The sequence below is a fragment of the Rhinopithecus bieti genome, unplaced genomic scaffold (genome assembly GCF_001698545.2).
Source record: "Rhinopithecus bieti isolate Rb0 unplaced genomic scaffold, ASM169854v2 scaffold_14741, whole genome shotgun sequence".
Classification (NCBI taxonomy): Eukaryota; Metazoa; Chordata; class Mammalia; order Primates; family Cercopithecidae; genus Rhinopithecus; species Rhinopithecus bieti.
The window spans coordinates 621,138-642,090 of record NW_016807965.1 but is presented as its reverse complement, the minus strand read 5'-3'; the positions used below and the strand labels follow the sequence as shown (position 1 = coordinate 642,090).

Here is a 20,953-nt window from a genome sequence, read left to right as displayed (position 1 = left end):
AGAAGTCTGGTGCCAGCAACTGGAACTGTTGCTGCATCCAGACCCAGGGCCCCAAGACGCCACCACATGGTCTTGGAAGGAGATAGCAAGCAAAGCCTATTTTCCTTAGAAAAAATAAAATTTGAGCTAATTGCCATATTAATGTAAGCTATTTTCATTATTCTTGGAGAAAGAATTATATGCATTGTGATAGTGGGCCATAGCAGAAATTTTATTTTTATCTTTAATTAGATGCTGGTTTTTCAGATGCTTTGGGTCATACTAATCTGTCAAGAGTAAATTCAGAACTTACTGGTTTTTACAAGGATTTTTTGTATAAGAGCAGCTCCTTGCTCCCCTATAATTTTTCCTAATGCCTGATCACTTTAACCACAGCCAACATGCTGGGGACTGAGTTTTGTACTCAGGACACAACCCCACATCTAGTCATGTATTTCAGCCCAGATCCGATATTTATATCGTGAATATAGACTTCTTTCTCTCTCTCTCTCTCTCTCTCTCTCTCTCTCTCTCTCTCTCTCTCTCTCTCTCTCTCACACACACACACACACACACACACACACACACACACACACACTCCCTTCCCTGTTTAGGGCTCCACAGTAAACATCACCCAAAGTAGCCACCTCAACGAGGCAGTCAGATGGCGGCAGTGAAGGCGTGGATTAACCACCATGGAGCTGAAGTAGCATGCCAGGGTAGGAAGAACACAAGCTTTGAAGCCACACATAACCAGGCTGGCTCGCAGATGCTCTGATCATAAAATTCTCTTTTCTCTTTGTGTTTCTTTTTAAAACACAATTCTCTTTAAAATTTCTCTCTTCTCTTTATGTTTCATTTTTAATATTTCCTATTGCTTTGTCTTCAGTGTGGCTAATCTTTGCTTCTTCAGTGTCAGCTCTGCTGATAATGTCTTCTAGTGTAATTTTCCTATCAGACATTGCGATTTTCATCTCGACAAGTTTGATTTTTTGAAATATATCTGCTATGTCTATCATTAACTTTGAATATATAAGGAATACAATTATAACAAGTAATTTAATGGCATTGTCTGCTAACTGTAACATCTGTGTCAGTTATCACATCCATCAAAGCTGGTTTGGTTCTTCACATTGGGGGTCATTTTTTCCTGCTGCATTCCATACCTGTTCGTTTCTGAGATTTTAAAATTATTTTTAAAGATTTTAGTTTTTTGGCTGGGCGAGGTGGCTCACGCCTGTAATCCCAGCACTTTGGGAGGCCAAGATGGGCGGATCACGAGGTCAGGAGATCGGGACCATCCTGGCTAACATGGTGAAACCTCATCTCTACTAAAAATACAAACAAATTTGCTGGACGTAGTGGTGGGCGCCTGTAGTCCCAGCTACTTGGGAGGCTGAGACAGGAGAATGATGCGAACCCGGGAGGAGGAGCTGGCAGTGAGCCGAGATCGCACCACGACTGAGCGAGACTCCATCTCCCAAAAAAAAAAAAAAAAAAAAAAGATTTTAGATTTTTAGAGCAGTTTTAGGTTCACAGCAAAATTGAGAGGAAGGTACAGAGATTTCCCATGTCTCCCTGCTCCCACGCATGCGGAGCCTTCTTTATTATCACCATCCCCCATCAGAGAGGTACACTTGTCACAATTGATGAACATACACTGACACATCGTAATTGCCCAGAATAGTCCACAGCATATGTTAGAGTTCACTCTTGATGGTGAACATTCTGTGAGTTTAGACAAATATATAATGACATGTATCCATCATTATAGTACCATACAGAGTCATTTACTGCCTAAAAATTATCCTCTGTGCTCCATTTGTTTATCTCTCCCTCCCCCGAAACCCTGGCAACCACTGATATTGTCACCATCTCCATAGTTTTGCCTTTTCCAGAATGCTATATAGTTGGAATTATACAGTTTGTAGCCTTTTCAAACTGACTTCAAGTTAGCACTATGCATCTGAGGTTGAGGTTCCTCCAGCCTTTTCATGGCTTGATAGTTTATTCCTTTTTAGCATCAAATAATATTTCATTGCCTAGATATACCACAATTTATCCATTTACCCACTGAAAGACATCTTGGTTGCCTCCAAGCTTGGACAGCTATGAATAAAAGAAGCCTTTTCTTTCTTTCTTTTTTGAGACGGAGTCTTGCTCTGTTGCCCAGGCCAGAGTGCAGTGGCGTGATCTTGGCTCACTGCAAGCTCTGCTTCCCAGATTCATGCCATTCTCCTTCCTCAGCCTCCCGAGTAGCTGGGATTGCAGGCGCCCGCCACCACACCCAGCTAATTTTTTGTATTTTTGGTAGAGACAGGGTTTCACTGTGTTAGCCAGGATGGTCTCGATTTCCTGACCTCATGATCCACCTGCCTCGGTTTTCCAAAGTGCTGGGATTACAGGCATGAACCACCGTGCCTGGCCAAGAAGCCTTTTCAAAATGACTTTTTAAGTTAGGACTATGCATCTGAGGTTCCTCCGTGCCCTTTCATGGCCTGATAGTTTATTTCTTTTTAGCATCAAATAATATTTCATCTCCTCAATATACCACAATGTATCCATTTACCTACTGAAAGACATCTTGGTTGCTTCCAAGTTTGGGTAGTTATGAATAAAAGTGTAATAAACATCCCTGTGCAGGTTTTTGTGTGGACATACATTTTCAACTCCTTTGGGTAAAAACCAAGGAACACGATTACTGGATTGTATGTTTAGTTTTGTAGTATGAGTGTGTTTGAAAGTTGGTAAGTATGTTTAGTTTTATTAGAAACTGTTAAATTGCCTTCCAAAGTGATTGTACCACTTTGCCTTCCCATCAGCAGAAAATGAGTTTCCGTTGTTCTACAACTTCACCCGCATTTGGTGCTGTCCGTGTTCTGGTGTTTTGGTCATTCTAATAAGTGTGTGTAGCGGTGTCTTATTGTTGTTTTAATTTGCATTCTTTTGAAATCATATGACATGGAGCATCTTTTCATATGCTTATTTGCCATCTGTATATCTTTGGTGAGGTGTCTGTTGCTTGGTAGCTTTTGACTGAATGCCAGACAATGTGAATTTTATCTTGTTGAGTACTTGATATTGTTAGGGACCTTCCTATAAATACTCCTAGACTTTGCTCTGGCATGAGGTAAGTTATGTGAAACTAGTTTGATCCTTTCAACATCTTGTTTTTATGATTTGTTAGGCAGCTCTGGGGCAGTAATCATTCTGAGGCTAATTATTCCCTCCTTCTGAGGCAAGACTGTCCTGTGAACTCTAGTCAATCCCTGTGAATTAAGTGTTTCCAGTCTGGCTGGTAGGAGTAACAGGGACCCTGTCTGAGTGTCCAGCATTTTTCCCTCCAATTGCTTAGTTTGTTCTTCACACTCATTTTACTCACATGCACATACCTAACAGTTCTCTGCTGCATACTTGAGGGGGATCCTCTGTAAATCTTCTCTCTCTGGGGTGATCTCAGTTTTGTTCTCCTGTCCTGTGAGCTCTAGTTTCCTTGACATATCCCCTTGCTCTTCTTCCTCAGCTTAGGGGATGTGCTGCATTCTGCCTGGCTCCTTCTTCCTTGTGCTGCTGCATGGAAACTTTCTCAGAAAATAAGCCATGGGAATAGTGGGTCTCATTTCATTTTTTAAAAATTATTATTTTTCTTTTGGGAATCACTTTCTTTCATTGACCAGTGTCTAGTGTTTTGAAAAATGTTGTTTTATATATTTTGGATTGTGTGTGTATGTGTGTGCATTTTAGATCAAAAAGTAAATCCAGTCCCTGTGACCATCTTGGATGGAAGCAATTTGTATATTAATGGGAAGCGAGGAGGCATACGGAGGAGGTAGCATCCCACTCAAGAACATGCAGCCTCCTTGCATGTTAGTTATTGATTTCACTCCAAATAAAATTCCCATAGTAAATTATTTTCATGGTTAGTACTCTTTTCTTTCCTTTCTTTTTTTTCTCTGTGAAATGCAGTAGTGCCTTAGCATGGGCAGAAGAGTGAAACTGAGTTGCTTGCTTATTCACATTTTCACAAATACTGATTGAATGCCTACTAGATGCCATATACTCTGTGAGGCATTGGCAGCTCTGTGATGTGACGGTTCCTGCCTCAGACTAGCCATGATGTGGTCATTGATTGGAAATTTACCCCAAAGCACTCATAACCCAATTTCTTGCATGTAGCCCATGGGTTGCTTTTATGATTGGAGAAAGTAAAAACTCTTACGGGAGGAAGAAAGAGGATATTTGAATAGTGGGTCCTTTGGACAATGCCTGGAAAAACACTAGGTACTCAGTAAATATGTGTTATTTGGATGGATGAATTAATAAAATATTACCTATGAATTTAATAATCATATTGATTTTAAGACCGTATGTAGCTCAATGTGGCTTAAAGGAATTTGAAAAGGCTTTATCATCTCACTGCAAAGCAGTTTAATTGGAACTATGTATCACACCCCTGATATGTTTCAGGTACTGTGTTTGGCATGGGACAGTCTCAGTGAGTAAGACAGGATTACTCTCCTCTACGTTTGTGGTCTAGGACTGGCTGCATCAGAGCCACCAAGGAGGGCACTTAACCCGGACTCATTGGGGTCAGGGAGGACTTCCAGGAGGAGGTGATGGCTAAGCTGCAGCCTGAACACATCATCCTAATGGTGAAGAGGCACATTTTGAATTAGACAGTTCTTCCAAGGTCTAAATTACAGCCTTGGAAGCTAGAGTCAGACTTTTGCATCCAGTGTCTACTTCTGTCTGACAAATAGCTTTTGTATCAAATTGGGTAAGCTTATCGAGGTGAACTCACTTTCTAATTCATGTGTAGTGCGATATTCTGGCAGTACCTGGTTGAAGTGAAAAGACCTAAAGTCCTATCCCCTTTAATACAAAATTCATTTTTAAAATGTCCCAGTAGAGGGCTGTGCACAGAGGGCTAAGGTTTTAACAAATGCTTGTTTAATTGAAATGAGAAAGTGAGCTTTTGTTGTTCTACAGCTTCACTTGCATTTGGTGTCGTCAGTGTTCTGGATTTTGGTCATTCTAATAGGTGTGTGTAGCGGTGTCTTATTGTTGTTTTAATTTGCATTTTTTGATACCATATGACATGGAGCATCTTTTCATATGCTCATTTGCCATCCGTATATCTTTGGTGAGGTGTCTGTTTTCCAAGAGGTGGTGAGGAGAGAAGTTAGGGAATCTGCTGACTCCCTCCTCTCAGGTCAGGGCTGCTGCCTGAGTTCATCTTTCTTCAGTTTGTCCAGCCCTGCAACAAAGGAGCGCTTCAGTTCAACAGAGCAGCGTAGAGCTTGCACGCATGCTGAGCAGGAGGGCTGTCGAGAGAGACCGTGTAGTAAATACAGAGCGCTCATTGAAATGCCAAGTGTCACTACTTTGGCATTTAATTATCTGACTTGCTGGCAGCTGGAAGTAGGGAAGCAAGCAGAAAAGAAGAAGAAGAAAACAGTCAGTGAGAAGCAGAAGGCAGAACTGGACAGTGATCTGATGTAGAAATTGGGCCAAGAGCAATACTTTCTAGGCACATTCTTAAAAAACCTTTACCTTGTATTTACTGTTTAGAACTACCTGCATTTTTTGAAATGAAATTCCAAATAAAATGCCTTCTGATTAAAAAACATTACCACTCTGAACATACAGAGGCACAATCAATGAACTCTTACAGTGAAGACCATTTTAGGTATGTTCAATATGGACTGTCAAAGGTGTCTCTAAACACACAGCAAGGTCATCTGGGAAGCAAACTCGAACAAAGCAATATCAATGCTGTGGCAGCTCCATCAAATTTGAATTAAAATGACTTGGCAGCCTGCTGGTCTGACTGGCTTACATTTCAGGGTAGAGGAGAGAGATGTGGACTCTGGAGGTAGCAGACAAGGAGTTTAATCCCAGCTCTGCCACTTACGTCTAGTGTGAACTTGGGCCTCCTCTCAGTGTATCAGTTCTCTCAATACTTACGTGCTTCTCACCAGAAGCTTTCATTGTTTGGGGAATTATGCCAGCTTTAAAGTCACACTATATAGTGCCTAGCACAAAGCCATTTATGCTAGAGGCTACGTTTGGATTTTTTTTTTTTTTTCTTTTTTAAGCAGCAGACCTCTTATATTAAACAAAATATGATATAGGGCTTGTGTTTCTAAAACCAACAGGAAGAAGTCAGCTGCTCAAAGGAAACTGGTCTCTCCCAACTCTAGACACCAACAGGTCTTTCTCCTGAGGTCATCTTTTGGGGGAGACCTCTGACCCCACACTTCTAAACAGCAAGTCTACCCCACCCTCTCTTTTGCCTGCCTCCCTGGTAGTTACCATTATCTGCCATTCCTTACATTGACCTATTCTACTGTCAGTCTGCTCCTCCCCAGTGGAATATATGCCACATGAGAGTGGGGACTTTATCTGTTGTGTTCTCTGTTGTATCCCTAGTTCCTCCAGAGATACCATCTGGAACTTAATAATTATCTTTTTAAAGTAGGCACTCAGTGATTATCTTTTTCAGTGAATGGCACATAAATAGTGACCAAGATTGATGCCTGTGAATCCTACTGTGTTAGTCTAGTGTTGGGGAAAACAGGTACCAGGCATCCATAAAACTGTGTGGTAAGTGTTGTGCTGGGTGAAGTATGGAGTGTTATGGGGACACAGAGAAAGGCCCTAACCTAGACATAAGAGGTCCAAGAAGGCTTCCTGAAGGAAATACTCAGAACAGTTAAGAAACTGAGGTACATAGAGGATGTCACTGTTCCAAAGTCACATAGCCTGAAACAAGGCAGAGCTGTTGCAGAGCAATGAAATGGCATTGGCACATGGGCTATGGTCTTCACTCAAAGCATGTGCTATTTAGATATTGCAGAAGTCAGTGTTAAGACAACATGAAGGATGTTAGTCATGTCTATGAGGAGTCAATACAATTTTGGCTACACTATTGAAGGTTGACCAGAACAGTGAGGGAGACTTGCAGGGACTGGGTCCAGAGAATGTTCAGATTATTCTGGGGAGTGATGAATAGCATTGCAGAGGAAGTGGAGATAGAATTGTGGATTTGAATGATGCTGTGAAAGTGATAGTAACAGGTTTAGAGTGTTTTGTCAGGATCTGATCCAGGAGAAGATGCTTCTAAAAAACACATTCTGTGCCCATTAAAATAGTGATATATGGTTTTCCCTCAGTATCCATGCAAAATTGGATCCAGGACCCCATGAGGATACCAAAATCCATGGGTGCTCAAATGCGTGATATAAAATGGTATAGGATTTGCATACAACCACACACATCCTGTATGCATTATATAATCTCTAGATTATTTATAATACCTAATGTAATGTAAATAGTTGTTCTACTGTATTTTTTATTTGTATTATTTTTACTGTTGTATTTTTAAAAGATATTTTATTCTGAGGTTGGTTGATTTTGTGCACATGTGGAACTCAAGGATATAGAGGGCTGACCGCATATGAAATCTTCTGTAAAAATGCAGATACTTCGACGTGGGAGTGCCAGCTCTAATAATTTATCCTAAGATAATTTATTCTAATATAATAATCAAATTATATAATGTATGTGTATAATACATATTCACATATAGAGAGTACATGTTCATGTACTCTATATTAGTGTTTATATATATACACATATACACATGCCATTGCAAAATAATTTGAGATCATCTAAATGTTCAAGAGGGGATTGATTAAATAATGTATGGATTATTTGTACAATGGAATAGTATATAATTGTTAAAATGATGACGTTGATATATATTTATTGACATGGAAAATAATAACCATATTATTAAGCAGAAATGTTAAGCAGAAATCTTTACAGTATGTATAGAATGGTTTTATTTTTTAAAGAAAAGTGTACATACATATTCCCATCAAAGTGTGGAAGATGTATACCAATATAGTAATAGTTTCTCTATACTAATAGTGTTTATTTATGTAATATTTATTCAGCCAGTGTTTTGATTCATGTAACAAGAGTCAATAGAAAGGAGTAAAATGACAACTCTTCATTATCCCCACCCAGTTTAAAAAAAAAAAAAAAGGTTGGACTTCGGCCAGTTTTTCACTCTGAGATTACCATCCACTTTCCTGTACTATCTGAGCAGAGGAGTGTTCACAGTTAAATGGGAACTTCTCTAGGGGGCTTCACCCTTCATCCCAAATTGAGTCCTCCCTTCATTCTCTGGGAGCTTTTAATGAGAAAGATCCGTTTGTTTGTCAGTACTCAACCAAGACCTCCCATTTGTCTCTCAGGTTTGGAGCAGTGGAGGGTGCACCCAGCGGTGTCAACTGGCCTTTCGTTGTCATGAAATATTACCGTTTCACACTCACAAATAAAAGTTAGCAGCACTTCATTGCTGCGTGGTGTGAAATTAGACCTCCTCACCAGCTGGATGCAACAGCCTGCTGTAGAAACGGTGATGACTGCTAGTGTTCCTGGTTCAATTCAATTAAGAATATTTTTTTCTCCTCTTTGGTGAAAGGGGTAGTCAGGATGAATGCCTTGCAAACTTCTGAAATATGTACTTGTATAAAAGAACTATTAAAGTAAAGTAACATCTCTATGATCTTTGAACTAAGCCGTCATTCTGCCATTATTGATGTGGCTGCTTTAAGCCGTCTAATTAAAATCGGAGTGACAGATTTGTTATTGAAAATCTGAAACCCAGCTCACATCCCATACAGCACATCTGAGCAGGGTATATATCTGCTGTTTTGATGGGCTCTCAAAATTGCTAAGCTGTGCCGGGTGCCAAAAGGAATTCAATAAATCTTTTCTTTTCTTACCGAACAGCTCTCATTAGTCTTTTTAATAATAGCACTAGTGGATATCAACCTCAGTTCTCCAAAATAAATTAAGTGTGTCCATTAGGGTTGTAATTATAGCATCAGATATGAGTTTGTTCTACTACAAAGAGATGGCAAGGCTGATAGAGCCAAGAGCTTTCCTCCCGGTCCTTACATTTTAAACATTGCTTGGTGTATAAAATGTGGATCTAATATCTGGGTGGAGGAAGGGTGGCCTAGCAAGGTCTTTTGTCATCTGCACTGATAATATTTCTCCCCACTTGGAGTTCTGAGCATACGGTGTCAAGTGGTGTGAATTCTCCAGCTCCTAAATGAAAACTGGTCATCAACTAGCAGTATGCAGTTCAGAGCCTGCTAAACAAACTGCATAAACCTCAGAGTAGGAGAACATGACAGAAGGCTGCGTTATCTGAAATTTTAGCTATTTTTTTTTAACTAGCAGGAGCCATCTGTCATGATTATTCTGATTCAAGGGCTAAATTGAACGGAAGGCATTGCTAGGCGATTAAACAAGTTCTCTCAAAATATTTTCATACCTTTCTGTCTTGTCAGAAGCTTTTTTTTTTCTACCAAAGATGTCATCCAATTGTGGGATTTTTTTTTTTTTTTTTTTTTTGGCGGGGGAAGATTTCTGTCTCACATGCCACAGAGAAACCTTGTCACTGTGTTGGCACTAAGGAATGGGGTGAGATGCAAGTAAATGGGTATGTCATGTTTGAAGCTTATTCTTCACTTCTGGCTCTTTCAGCCTCATGATGATGTTACTCTCGGTCCTGATTGAGAGGTTCTGAATTCATCCAGATGTTCTAAATTAATCAATTAGAGGTTTCTTCAGAAGGTGTCAGAGGGGAGCATTTCAACAGAGTCCTTTTCCTCCCCATATTTAGAAAGGGGAAGGAGTTACTGAGCAGAAAAAAAAAAAGGCAGTGGGGCAGAAGACTGCGTTTGGCGGCAAGAATCTGCCATCACTTTCTTGTCATTCCAGTTATTTTTCCACTTCAGCCTCCAATTTGGAAGAAAAATTTCTGTGATTTCCTATGTCATGAGCAGTAACACAGATTTTGGAAGCTCTGTCCTCTTGGACAAGTGTGGAAATATGAAGTTTGGAAAGATATTTACATCTTTTAACAATGTATGGAAGATAACCAGCCTCCTCTCTCATCTTCTAACTTCATTATTAAAAGGAAAAAAAAATTCACGTGTTGATGTGTAGGCAACTGGGTGTCATTTTCCTTTAAATAGTACAAAACATATGGGGGCAGGATTGCATTTGTCACAAATTGTCAAAATATTTTTTTAAAGAAACCAAAATCTTCTAGGGATGGTTCCAAATGTGCCTGATTTCCCTGAGCAGTGAGCAGTGCGACCTTTACATTAGCAGATATATTTATAAATACACATATGGCCCGCCAGGACCTGATTGGCTCCTGATCTGATGAGACAGTGACAGATTTATGGTGTTTCACCTACGTGGGGTTTAATTTTTTTAATTACTGATTTACCTTAGCAGTTTTCACTTACAGTCACCTAATTTATCTGTGTTTTATTGACAGGTGCAATTTTTTAATGAGGGCTGTGGAAGCAGAGAGAGGTTTTGAATTTCTTGATGTTTTCTGTGGGGTCTTTATATGATGATAGCTTGATATTTTTTCCCCCTAATGAATCTGTGAGACTTGTCAAGATGGACAAAAACCAGTGACATAAAAAAGAGCCAAATGTGTTTATTTGGAAGAATGCAAGTAAAACCTTGAGGCATGTTACTGGTTTCTAGCCTATTTTAGACATTTTATTTTATTTAAAAGTTAGCACCTATAAGGTACTTTGTGCTTCTCAAAAAAAAAAAAAAAAAAAAAAATGATGCTATGCAAATGCAGAAACACAATAAATCACCCTATCCAGAGGTCAGCTAGGTTCCAGAAAAGTGCCAGAGGTTGTATTCCAAAAAGTCAAATGGCCCAAGGTTACTTTGACAGATACAGCAGTAATGGCCCTTACTAAACAGAGTTCTGAAGGTGTTAGTAATACTTTTAGGATGACTTTGGACAGTGTTATTCAATCTTTTAAAACACTATGCCCTCTTCCGATAAGCACAAACCAAATCTCAGTCCTTTGCCTATTCCTGTGCCCCCCTGGGGGTGTACTTGTTTTGTACATTACTCTTCCAACTGCCCACTCCCTCTCCTGTTGAGAATCTTCTTGGCTGCTAGTTTAGAATGGGCTTATCTCCATCAGCCAAGAAGATTTCATAGGGCTAGACTCAACCAAGGTTTGTGTTACAAAACTGAAAGGTATTTTTCTGTATTTCACAATATAAGATTATATTGTTTAATGTCCTTTTACAAACTATACTGCAACCCCAGAAAATTCTAATCTTTTCCCATCCCAGCTGCAAATCCCTGATTTAGGAGGCTTCTCTCCCTTCTCCGCATGCCTCTTCCTCCAAATCCCACACATCTCCATGTGCCTTATCACGTTTCTAGTCCTATCACCTTTCTTTTTCTTTCTAATGTTAACATTTCTGGTGCTTTTTGATTCCTGAGTATTCACCTTTTCCTAGCTAATGACATCAAAGGACATTTTCTCGTACACTAAGACAATGAAATTGCCTGAGCGAACTGCATACTTTTGCAACTAAGTTCATTTCTTTTGCAGCTTTGCAGGCACAGTGAAATGTGTAAATAGGGACTTTAATTCTCCCTCAGCTGCAATTCATAGTCTTTAACACTTCCTAGGTGGAAAAAAACATGAATGCTGTTCTTTTAAACTTGTAATAGTTTCACTGTAAATTCCCCATGTACTCTCTGTCCTCTGCATTAGGGAGCGATTGGTTTTTCTGCGGGCACAAATGGTGCTGATTGACTTTTAGAAAATAACAGAGGCCCCATATGTCTGTCAATAGGATAGTTTTCTGCTCCCAGTCAGTGCCCCGATTGCATTAAAAGCACTAAACAATAGAGATTTCAAATAGGGACAGAGATTCTTTATGGAACTTACTACTTTTTTATATGTGTGGACAAGGTAATCCAGCAGCTTCTGTTGATCAGAAGCACAACCTCACTGTTAACTGCATTTGAGGGAGGTTCTGTATCTAGAATTTAATTAGAAAAGAAGGAAAAAGGTAAAAACTAAACCATAGTCTCTTTGTATTCACTGAATTTGTTGATTGCAGTAGAAACCATTCATTAATTTATTCAAACTCAGTTCTTGACCTGTCACTGTATGTAATTCATAAAATTTCGTGTTGGGAAAGGAAAAAAAAAAGGTGTAAATCCAGAACTCTTTCCTCTGTTTTCATGTATGGTAGGGAAGGTCTTGAAGAGCTTTACACATCTCAGTTGCAAAATAAAGTAGAAATGAGTGAGAATTTGTACCATATGTCCATTTATTTTTTGTACTTACAGGAATCATAAGTGATCTGAGCTCATAAATGTTTGATTTTTATAAGAATTTTCTTTTAAGAAATCTAACATAGATCTGTGAGGCTTCAGATTACAATAAAAAATTTGGTTAGCTTTCAGCAGCAACATTTAGTAAACATGTAAAAGTTTTACAAAAATAAAATGTTGAAAATTTTAATGTTTTCCCTTCTTACTTTTGTGGTTTGAAATGGTGTATATTTTCAAGCTCTCATTTTATTTTAACTACTATTTGGAAGTTGCCTTCTGGTTTTGATAGTCTTAATTTTATGTTATTAGAGATATTTATTCTTAGATTTAATTTGCTTCTCATTTAAAATTTCCCAACAATTTTGTGTGAAAATGATTTTTATAGTAAAGTATCATAGTTAGGAATAGGCTAGGATTAGCACAATTAGTAATAACAGGTAAATTTTTTGTGTAATAAAGAACTTGACCTTGCCCAAAGAGAGTTCTCCTTGCCCTCAACTTCTGGGAGGTAATTCATATTTATATCTGATAGGAGTGTCTTTGTTTAATTTGGGAGCTGGCCACACCAGATATTAGGTTGGACCAGCCACACCCAACAGTGTTAAGTTGGGACAGGCCATGCCAGGAAGACCAACCAGGTAATTTAGAGTGGAGGCTTTGGGACACACAATATCAGTCAACTTGGAGACTGAGATCTACCACATGAACAACTGAACAATGATGCAATGGAGCCCTAGTAGAAACTCTAGACACGAAAGCTCAGGTGACCTTCCCTGGATGGCAGTACTCCGTGTATATTGTCACATGTTGATCCCAGGAGGATAACACACTCTGAGAACAATGGCAGCATTTGCATTTGGAACCCCAGACTTGTCTTACACATCTCTTTCTTTGGTTGATTTTAATATGTATCTTTTCTCTGTGATAAACCATAACCATGAATATGATAACTTCAGTGTGTTCTGTGGATCCTTCTCATGAATTATTGCACCTGAAGGTGTTTTGAGGACACCTCCCACCACAGACTTACAGGTGGTGTCAGAAATGTGGAGGAATATGCCCTCAAACTCTGCAGTTTGCTTAACTCTTGTAATCAGCGTCAAAAGAGGGATTCACTAGAACTACCGTGACTCATTCTAACATGTGTTTTGGGGAGAAGTATTATAATGCAAAGATCAACATATGCTTTTCTGTAAGTGAAGTCTCTCTTAAATCATTTTTAAAACAATTTGAGGAATAAATTAAAACATATATACTTACTAATACCAGGAAAGTAAATATATAAACTAAACACACAGGTAGAAAGAGTTTTCAAATAGCACTATAACCTCAAGTCCTAAAGCTTTTGTGCCCACTACACTTCATAGTGGTATTTTATAAGGAGAAAAGTGCTTAAAGATGGTTTATCTGAAATGTGACCCTATGATAATCTATCAGAAACCAAACTAAAAAAAAAAAGCCTTTTGAAACTACAGTCAAGAAACCAGAAATAGGGTAGAAACTTGCCAGCCCGAATACTAAAGGAGAAGCTCAGGCTTCCTTTGGGAGGCTCCCCTTCAGGACCCCATTATTTGTAACACAGGGCCTTTGCAGCTGGAAAAGGCTAACATGCCCTCCAAAACTGAGCAGTGATCATACTCTCCCTTCCCATTTATAGGATCCAGAGGTAACCAATAATCAGAGTATAGAATGAGGGAAGTCTGAAGTTACGTTAGGTAGAGGAATAAAGAACTGGGATGACTTGTCATATGCACAGATGTCATCCTAAAAAGAGAAGAACCATCTTTAAGCCTTACTGGAGGGGGGAAAAAAAAGACCTATATCAGTTTCATCTTCCCCAAATCAAGCAGTACTCATTAAAGCAGAAGTTTTTTGTAAACAACATAGACTTTTACTCTTCCATAGGAAAACATACCCTTATATGGCATTCTGATCTAGACATAAAATCTAGTAGAGATATGAAATGCTAACACACTAGTGTGTTATGTGAGCAATAAGTGTCCCAAAACACCTTTCTAAACAAAAGCCCCATTTTGGACCACAAATAGCAGGATCTTGCCTGTTACTCACTGTTTTCTCCATAGCAAACACATGCCACTCAAAACAGCAATATCCTCAGTATCCCCAGCACTGCCTCTAGTGCCATTGTTGACCTGGAGTGAGATGGGTGAGATGTGAGTCAGCTCCTTTCTTTCTAACTCTGGGAAGCAGCAGAATAGTCCAGCATTCTAAAGTGTAGTAGGATTTAATTGCTGGAGCCAATCAGTTAAATACATGACAGTGCTTGTCAAAGAACTATTATTAAAGGCTTTAGTGTAAATACATGAAATAGAGCAGTTACGGTGTGCCAATCAGATAGGCCTGTCATGCTACCGTGTGTACCATGAGTTAGTTTGTTGTGCTTAGACCCAGCTTTGCATCCTGGCAGTCATGTGCCAACAGAGCCCTTGCATGTCAGTTGTGTCTGTGTCTTTGTTGTGCAATAGATCTCTTTTCATTTCCCTTTCTCTCTTCTCACAAACCTGTTATTAGTTTCCCCCAATGGCTTATTTAGAATTTTCTTATTTCTGAAAATACCATTTTAGGTGTAGGGGATGACTGCATAGGGATCAGATAATGACTTTTTCTTTTAAGGCTGGGTTACTTTTCCCTCAACCCAGCAAGGGCTGCTTTGTGCCAGTGACACCATTAAAACATAAAATAGAATTCAGCCTCAAGCTCCTTCTGATGTGACATAGCCAGAAAGTGTGTAGTGTCTTCATGTGGACAGGAGATCTGGAATGAGCTCCAGATGTTCTCCACTTTGAGAGGGGTGGGTGACATGGCTATCTTGCCATTGCTCTATTCTTTGATGGTGATGGAAACCATAAGGCTCTCTCCTCTCCCCTCCCCCTTTCCCTCCTTCCCTCCTTCCCTAGTGCTCCGTCCTTCGTTCCCTCCCTCCCTCCCTCCTCCCTTCTTCCTTCCTTCCTTCCTTCCTTCCTTCTCTCCCTCTCTCCCTCCCTTTCTCCATTCCATCCCTTTCTCCCTCCCTCCCTTCCCTTTCTTCTTCCCCATCCTTTTTTTTTTATTTCCCCACAGAAGACTAAAGTCATATAGCAGGACAAATACAGTCAGTGTTGTGCCTCTGAACCTGCTTTGAATTCATTGTTTAACTTTGGGAAGACTAGTCTTCTCATCCTTCTCTCTTCAATTGCCAGCTTCACACTAGGATATTTACTTGGTAAATTGTTCTCCGAAGTTTAGAAGAAACTGAATTGGTTGAGTGAGAGGTTTGTGTGTATGATCAACTTGATCTCAGTTTCTGCTCCCCTGAGTAATCCTGCAACTCCATGCTATAGGACAGGGCTTCTCAACCTCTACATTACTAATATTTTCAGCCAGATAGTCCTTTGTTGTGAGGGCTGTCCTGTGCATTGCAGGATGGTTTAGCAGCATCCTGGGCCTCATTCAGGGGCAAGGTAACACTCATTGTCTCTTATTTCTGTATTTTTAAAGAAGATGCCTATGGCAAAGTTTTAGGTTGATAAAAATACAAATTTCTTCTACAAATAATGCATTTGTTTGCCCAGATTGTCTAGGAAAGAAATTGCACTTTGGACTTCCTGTTCCATGAATTACCAAGAGTTTTCTGTCAAAAAAGAATCACCATGATTCATCTTCTTATAAGGACTGTAAGATTACATTGCTTTTGAGTTTTTCCACCATTAAAAAATCTTGTTTATGACTATTTTAATCCCTTTACTAGCATCAGTGAAACAGAGAGGGTCTTGTTTACTCTCCTCTTTAGGAAATCTCTGAGCTAAAGTAGAAGGATCTGTGCCAGATATTTGGTGGTTATATGTGTGTACCAGCTCTGTAAACCACCCTTAATAATTGTTTTCAAATTACCCTTATGTGCCAGATTTTTGGATTTAGGCAGAGACGAAAGCTAATACTGAATTACTGACTTCCTGGTTGTGTGTGAATGCAGTAAAGTTATTCACTTGGTACATGAAATGCTGTACAATTCTAAATAAAATATTTTAACATAGGTAGCATTTGTCCCACCAAGTTGCAAGATTTGCCCCTGAAACAGGAAATAACAGAATTGATCTAAAGCCCCTCAGCTAGCTTCCTTCCCTGAAAGTATACTGTAAAATGCCACTTTTGAATTTTCTCAGTTTCTAGACAGAGATGCTGGATTGCCTAGCTTTCTTGTTATTAGGAGTGTCTGAAAGCAACCCTCTGGGGCTTCTGACAAAGTGGGCATGGAACTCAGAAACAAGGGACCCAAGTTATTTTGGTTTCTTCATACACAGCAAGCTGAGTTCTTCACAGTGGCTCTATTTGGTTGGGAAAAAAAGATCCCCAGAAGAATCAAAGAGCTATCCTGGGCTTTTGGAAGCTTGAGCCCAGCTGAAAGTGCCGTGTACTGTAAGCAGCAATCACTTCATGGTCCATATTCCTGAGATCTCTGCTTTCATGAAATTGATCTTGATTACCTTATATCAGTTCTGATCAAGTCAGCAAATAGCTATGTATCTGATATGTGCAAGACCAAAAGAAGGTCTACTTCGGGTGGAAACATTGGGCTTTAATCAATCCTTTCCACAGACCTCTTCTTCTTTGGAGATATTTCATGTGAGGTGTAGGGAGTATATAGCACAACGTTTGCTCGCTTTTGAACTTCTGCATTTCTAACCTAATGTGAATTATAAGCAACCTTTTATTCAAAGAAAGAATAATAGACTGAAAAAGAGATTGATATTTCAGCCTTCTGAATCTTCACTTTGTGCTGACAAATTAATCGTCTGTTTTACCTTCTTTGAACAGTGAGGCTCATTGTTCAGTTTGCCAGGTCATATGCATTTCATTACACTACACCTTGGTGACAAAGGAAACAAGGGTAAAAATGAACCTAGAGATGAGTCAAGGGTTTGGCTTTAGCTCTGTGATTCAAAGATGGACAAGTCATTGGTCCTGACAATTGCTTCTGTGACACAATGGAAAAAAATGCCAAGCCGTGTTGATGGAGCCTTTTCCAAAGGATGTTTTATCCCTAGACTCTGTAGAGTCATATTTAAATTTGCTCACTCACTTATATTTAGATTTTTACCCAGACAGTCCAGTCTAAACCCCAGTGGATGGAGTAACTCCCTAAATGTACCAAATGTATTTGGTAATTTATATTTTGATTCCTGGAATTAAAGATTGAATTTCTTTTAGGAGTAATAATGAAATGTGCTATTTCTTGATCTACGGTGGTTACATGAATTCTTCAATTTATAACAATTAACTGAATTGTACACTATCATTTATGTAGCTTCCTGGATATAATACTTTAAATTAAAAGATTTACTGTTAAAAATGATGAAATTGACAAGAATAACATTATAAAGGTGAAAAAACCTTACCTATGGAAGAAATAAAATACAGTACCTTAGCTTTCTGATATAATTTGTATAATTTAATCAAACATTTTCCTTAATATGTCGCTATTAAGCATTTGTATAGGCGGATTATCACACAAATATGTATTTTCCATATGCATATAGTCAGCATTTCATTTGGTGATACTGAAAATGCTACCTCCAGTAAAAAAATTTTTGTTTGTTGCTTAACTGATATGCTTTCTGTATGATTTAATTAGGCTACCATGAGTATTGAGACAAGTGCTCTTAAGCTCCCTATGATCAGCACTGGGAGTGTAAGCATTTACTGTATTTCCACTGTCCCATTCAGTTAGAAGAACTTTGAAAGCCATTAAAGGCAAGGCTTCCTGCTAACAATGATGGTGCTCCTGCTACATGATAAAATCATGCTGCCAAAGTCTTCACCCTCTTATACTAGTGACAATAAATTTGAAATCCAATTTTGAAAACTCTAAAATTATAACCCAGAGATCTCAAGAATCCACATCATATTTTAGCCCACACCTTGGGACAGATTGTGTGAATTTAGATTTATGGCGAAAAAGAAGGGATGAGAAAGTTAACCTGAGTTAATGGAAAATGTAATTACAGTTTTTGAAGATATGATTTATGGGGTCTTTCTTTTCAAACAACAAAGCATTATTTGCTCACAACAATACACGAAGTATTTTCCTCACCTCCTGAGCCTCCATCACTCTCCCGCTTAAAATAATAAGTGTGAAGAGCTTGGTGTCTGTCCTTCTGCACGTTCTTTATGGTTGTAGAAACATACAAATATATACACATATATGATTTTCCTTACAGAAAATGGGATCATATTATGCATCTTTCTCGTGACATTGCATTTGTCTCTTAGCATCATAATATGGATCTCTCTCCAGGTCACTTCTTGTAACTCTAACACATTCTTCTTGATAGCTGCATCACAGTCTGTAGTATTGATGTATTGTAACCCAAGGATTCAGGCATGTGTCCTGTTTCTGCCCCTATAACAAATTAAGCAGTAAATATGCTGGTATACTTATCCTCATATACTAATATCTTTCTTGTTTTTTTTTTGTTTTTTTTTTTTTTTTTTGAGGTGGGGTCTTGCTCTGTTGCCCAGGCTGGAGCGCAGTGGCGCCATCTTGGCTCACTACAACCTCTGCCTCCTGGGTTCAAGTGATTCTCCTGCCTCAGCCTCCTGAGTAACTGGGACTACAGGCGCGTGCAACCACACCTGGCTAATTTTCTATTTTTAGTAGAGACAGGGTTTTACCATGTTAGTCAGGCTGGTCTTGAACTCCTGACCTTAGGTGATTCGTCCGCCTCAGTCTCCTAAAGTGCTGGGATTATAGTCATGAGCCACCACGCCCATCAGGATAGAGAAATTTTTAAAGAAAAATTGATTTCAAAATGATTTTCAGGTACACAGTAACTGAAAATGAATTGGCCAGGTGTTGGCAGATAGAGATCCTTGCTGGACTTCTTTACTAAATGCCCAAGAAGAATTGCATGTACTGTATCAATCATGTACCTGATTGAGAAATCCTCAAAGTGTCGTTTTGTTTTGTTTTTTTTTTTACCCAGAAAGAAGTTGTCTGGGGTTGAGAGTGGGAATAAGGATTAACTGTAAATGGATGTGAGGAATCTCACTGGGGTGATGAGAATGTTCTAAAACTGGATTGTGATGAGAGTTGCAGACCTTAGTAAATTTACTGAAAATATCATCGAATTTCACTTTTATATTGGGTGAATTTTGTGGTATGTAATTTACACCTTAAAAAAGTTGTTTAAAGAGGTTATCTATTTTTTTTTTTTTTTTTTCTGTCGCCCAGGCTGGAGTGCAGTGGTGCCATCTCAGCTCACTCCACCTCCCGGGTTCTAAGTGATTCTCCTGCCTCAGCCTCCTGAGTAGCTGGGATTACAGGCGTGCGCCACCATGCCTGGCTAATTTTGTAGTTTTAGTAGAGACAGGGTTTCACCATGTTGGCCAGGCTGGTCTCGAACTCCTGACCTCGGGCGATTGGCCTGCCTCAGCCTCCCAGAGTGCTGGGATTACAGGTGTCAGTCACTGTGCCTGGCCTAAAGAGGTAAAATTTTAAAGCAGTTCATGTGACATATTTTTTTATACCATCAATTAGCATTATCTGAAAAAAAAAAAAAAAGCTTTGCATCATTGAAGTCAAATTTAACCTATCAACACCTGTTTGATTTATTACAGTGTCATAATTCTTGGAATTTGCTCAATAAATATTTTCTGCATTTAATAGAATACACTTTAGTGCTCCTGCTGATTACAATAGTCATGTCCCATAATGGCATCCAAAGAAGCCAGGATTTTGTTGCAACAGTCATGGATTTCATCAGTCCCATTCAGTCATTCATTCAACAGTTATATAGTGAGCCTTCAGTATGTACCAGGCATGTGTTCTAGTCATTAGGAACATATCAGTTTCCAATAAGGTGAAGATATCTTCCCTCTTGGAGCTTATACTCTAGCTTAAAGTTTAAGAATGAACAAAAGACCATAATTTCACATTTTAAACCGGACTTTTCTGTTGAAATGAAAATTATCATTCATTAGGAATTGGGTCTGGAATTCTGAAATTCTGCCAAGCTTCAGGTGACACTGGTGCTGAAGCTGATTTGAAGGCCACACAGTGAAGAACAAGGTTTTAACATGCAATGACATGTGCATACATAGTGGTTTTAGTTATGTGAAGTTGTAGTGTATCTCTTACCTTTTGTTTTCTCCAACTCTCTTCATTTCCTAGGGTCCAAATAAGCAGCACAGAATGAGAGAGGAGTTGGTAAGTAAGTAGCTCTGGGTCATCACCTGGTACATCTGCAGCTTGTCTTTGCTGAATGAGAGATCACTGCCTGCTGCAAATACTAGGAACATACCTGGGTTTGGAAGCATGCCTTCCAATCCTTCTGCTGCACTGACCTTCACCATGCACATGTTTCTTCAGGAGGTTAGAGTGTTTAAATCTTCCTACAAATCTTTTACAACTCTTCTTTAGACTGTTGATGATAAAGACATAGGATTTGATTCAAAGTTATGAACCAGTGGATTAGAGTGATAGAATTAGGAAAGAGGGATTGGGTGCAGTGGCTCATGTCTGTAATCCCAGCACTTTGGGAGGCTGAGGCGGGCGGATCACCTGAGGTCAAGAGTTCGATATCAGCCTGACTAACATAGTGAAACCCCCTCTCTACCAAAAATACAACAATTAGCCAGAAGTGGTGGCTCACGCCTGTAGTCCCAGCTACTCAGGAGGCTGAGGCAGGAGAATTGCTTGAACCTGGGAGGCAAAGGTTGCAGTGAGCTGAGATCGCACCACTGCACTCCAGCCTGGGCACTCATAAACAC

At 39.2% G+C, this 20,953-nt stretch overlaps 1 protein-coding gene across 3 annotated transcripts in view; it reads left to right on the top strand.

The window, feature by feature from the left end:
* Window positions 1-20,953, top strand: part of GLIS3 (GLIS family zinc finger 3) — a 347,077-nt gene that overhangs the window by 185,891 nt on the left and 140,233 nt on the right. For 2 of the 3 annotated variants that reach the window (XM_017884258.1, XM_017884259.1), the window contains one exon: window positions 20,355-20,390. The exons of the other annotated variant lie outside the window; for it this stretch is intronic. In XM_017884258.1, coding sequence (XP_017739747.1) covers window positions 20,355-20,390 — 36 coding nt within the window. The remainder of the gene's footprint in view (window positions 1-20,354; window positions 20,391-20,953) is intronic. 3 annotated transcript variants of the gene reach the window in all.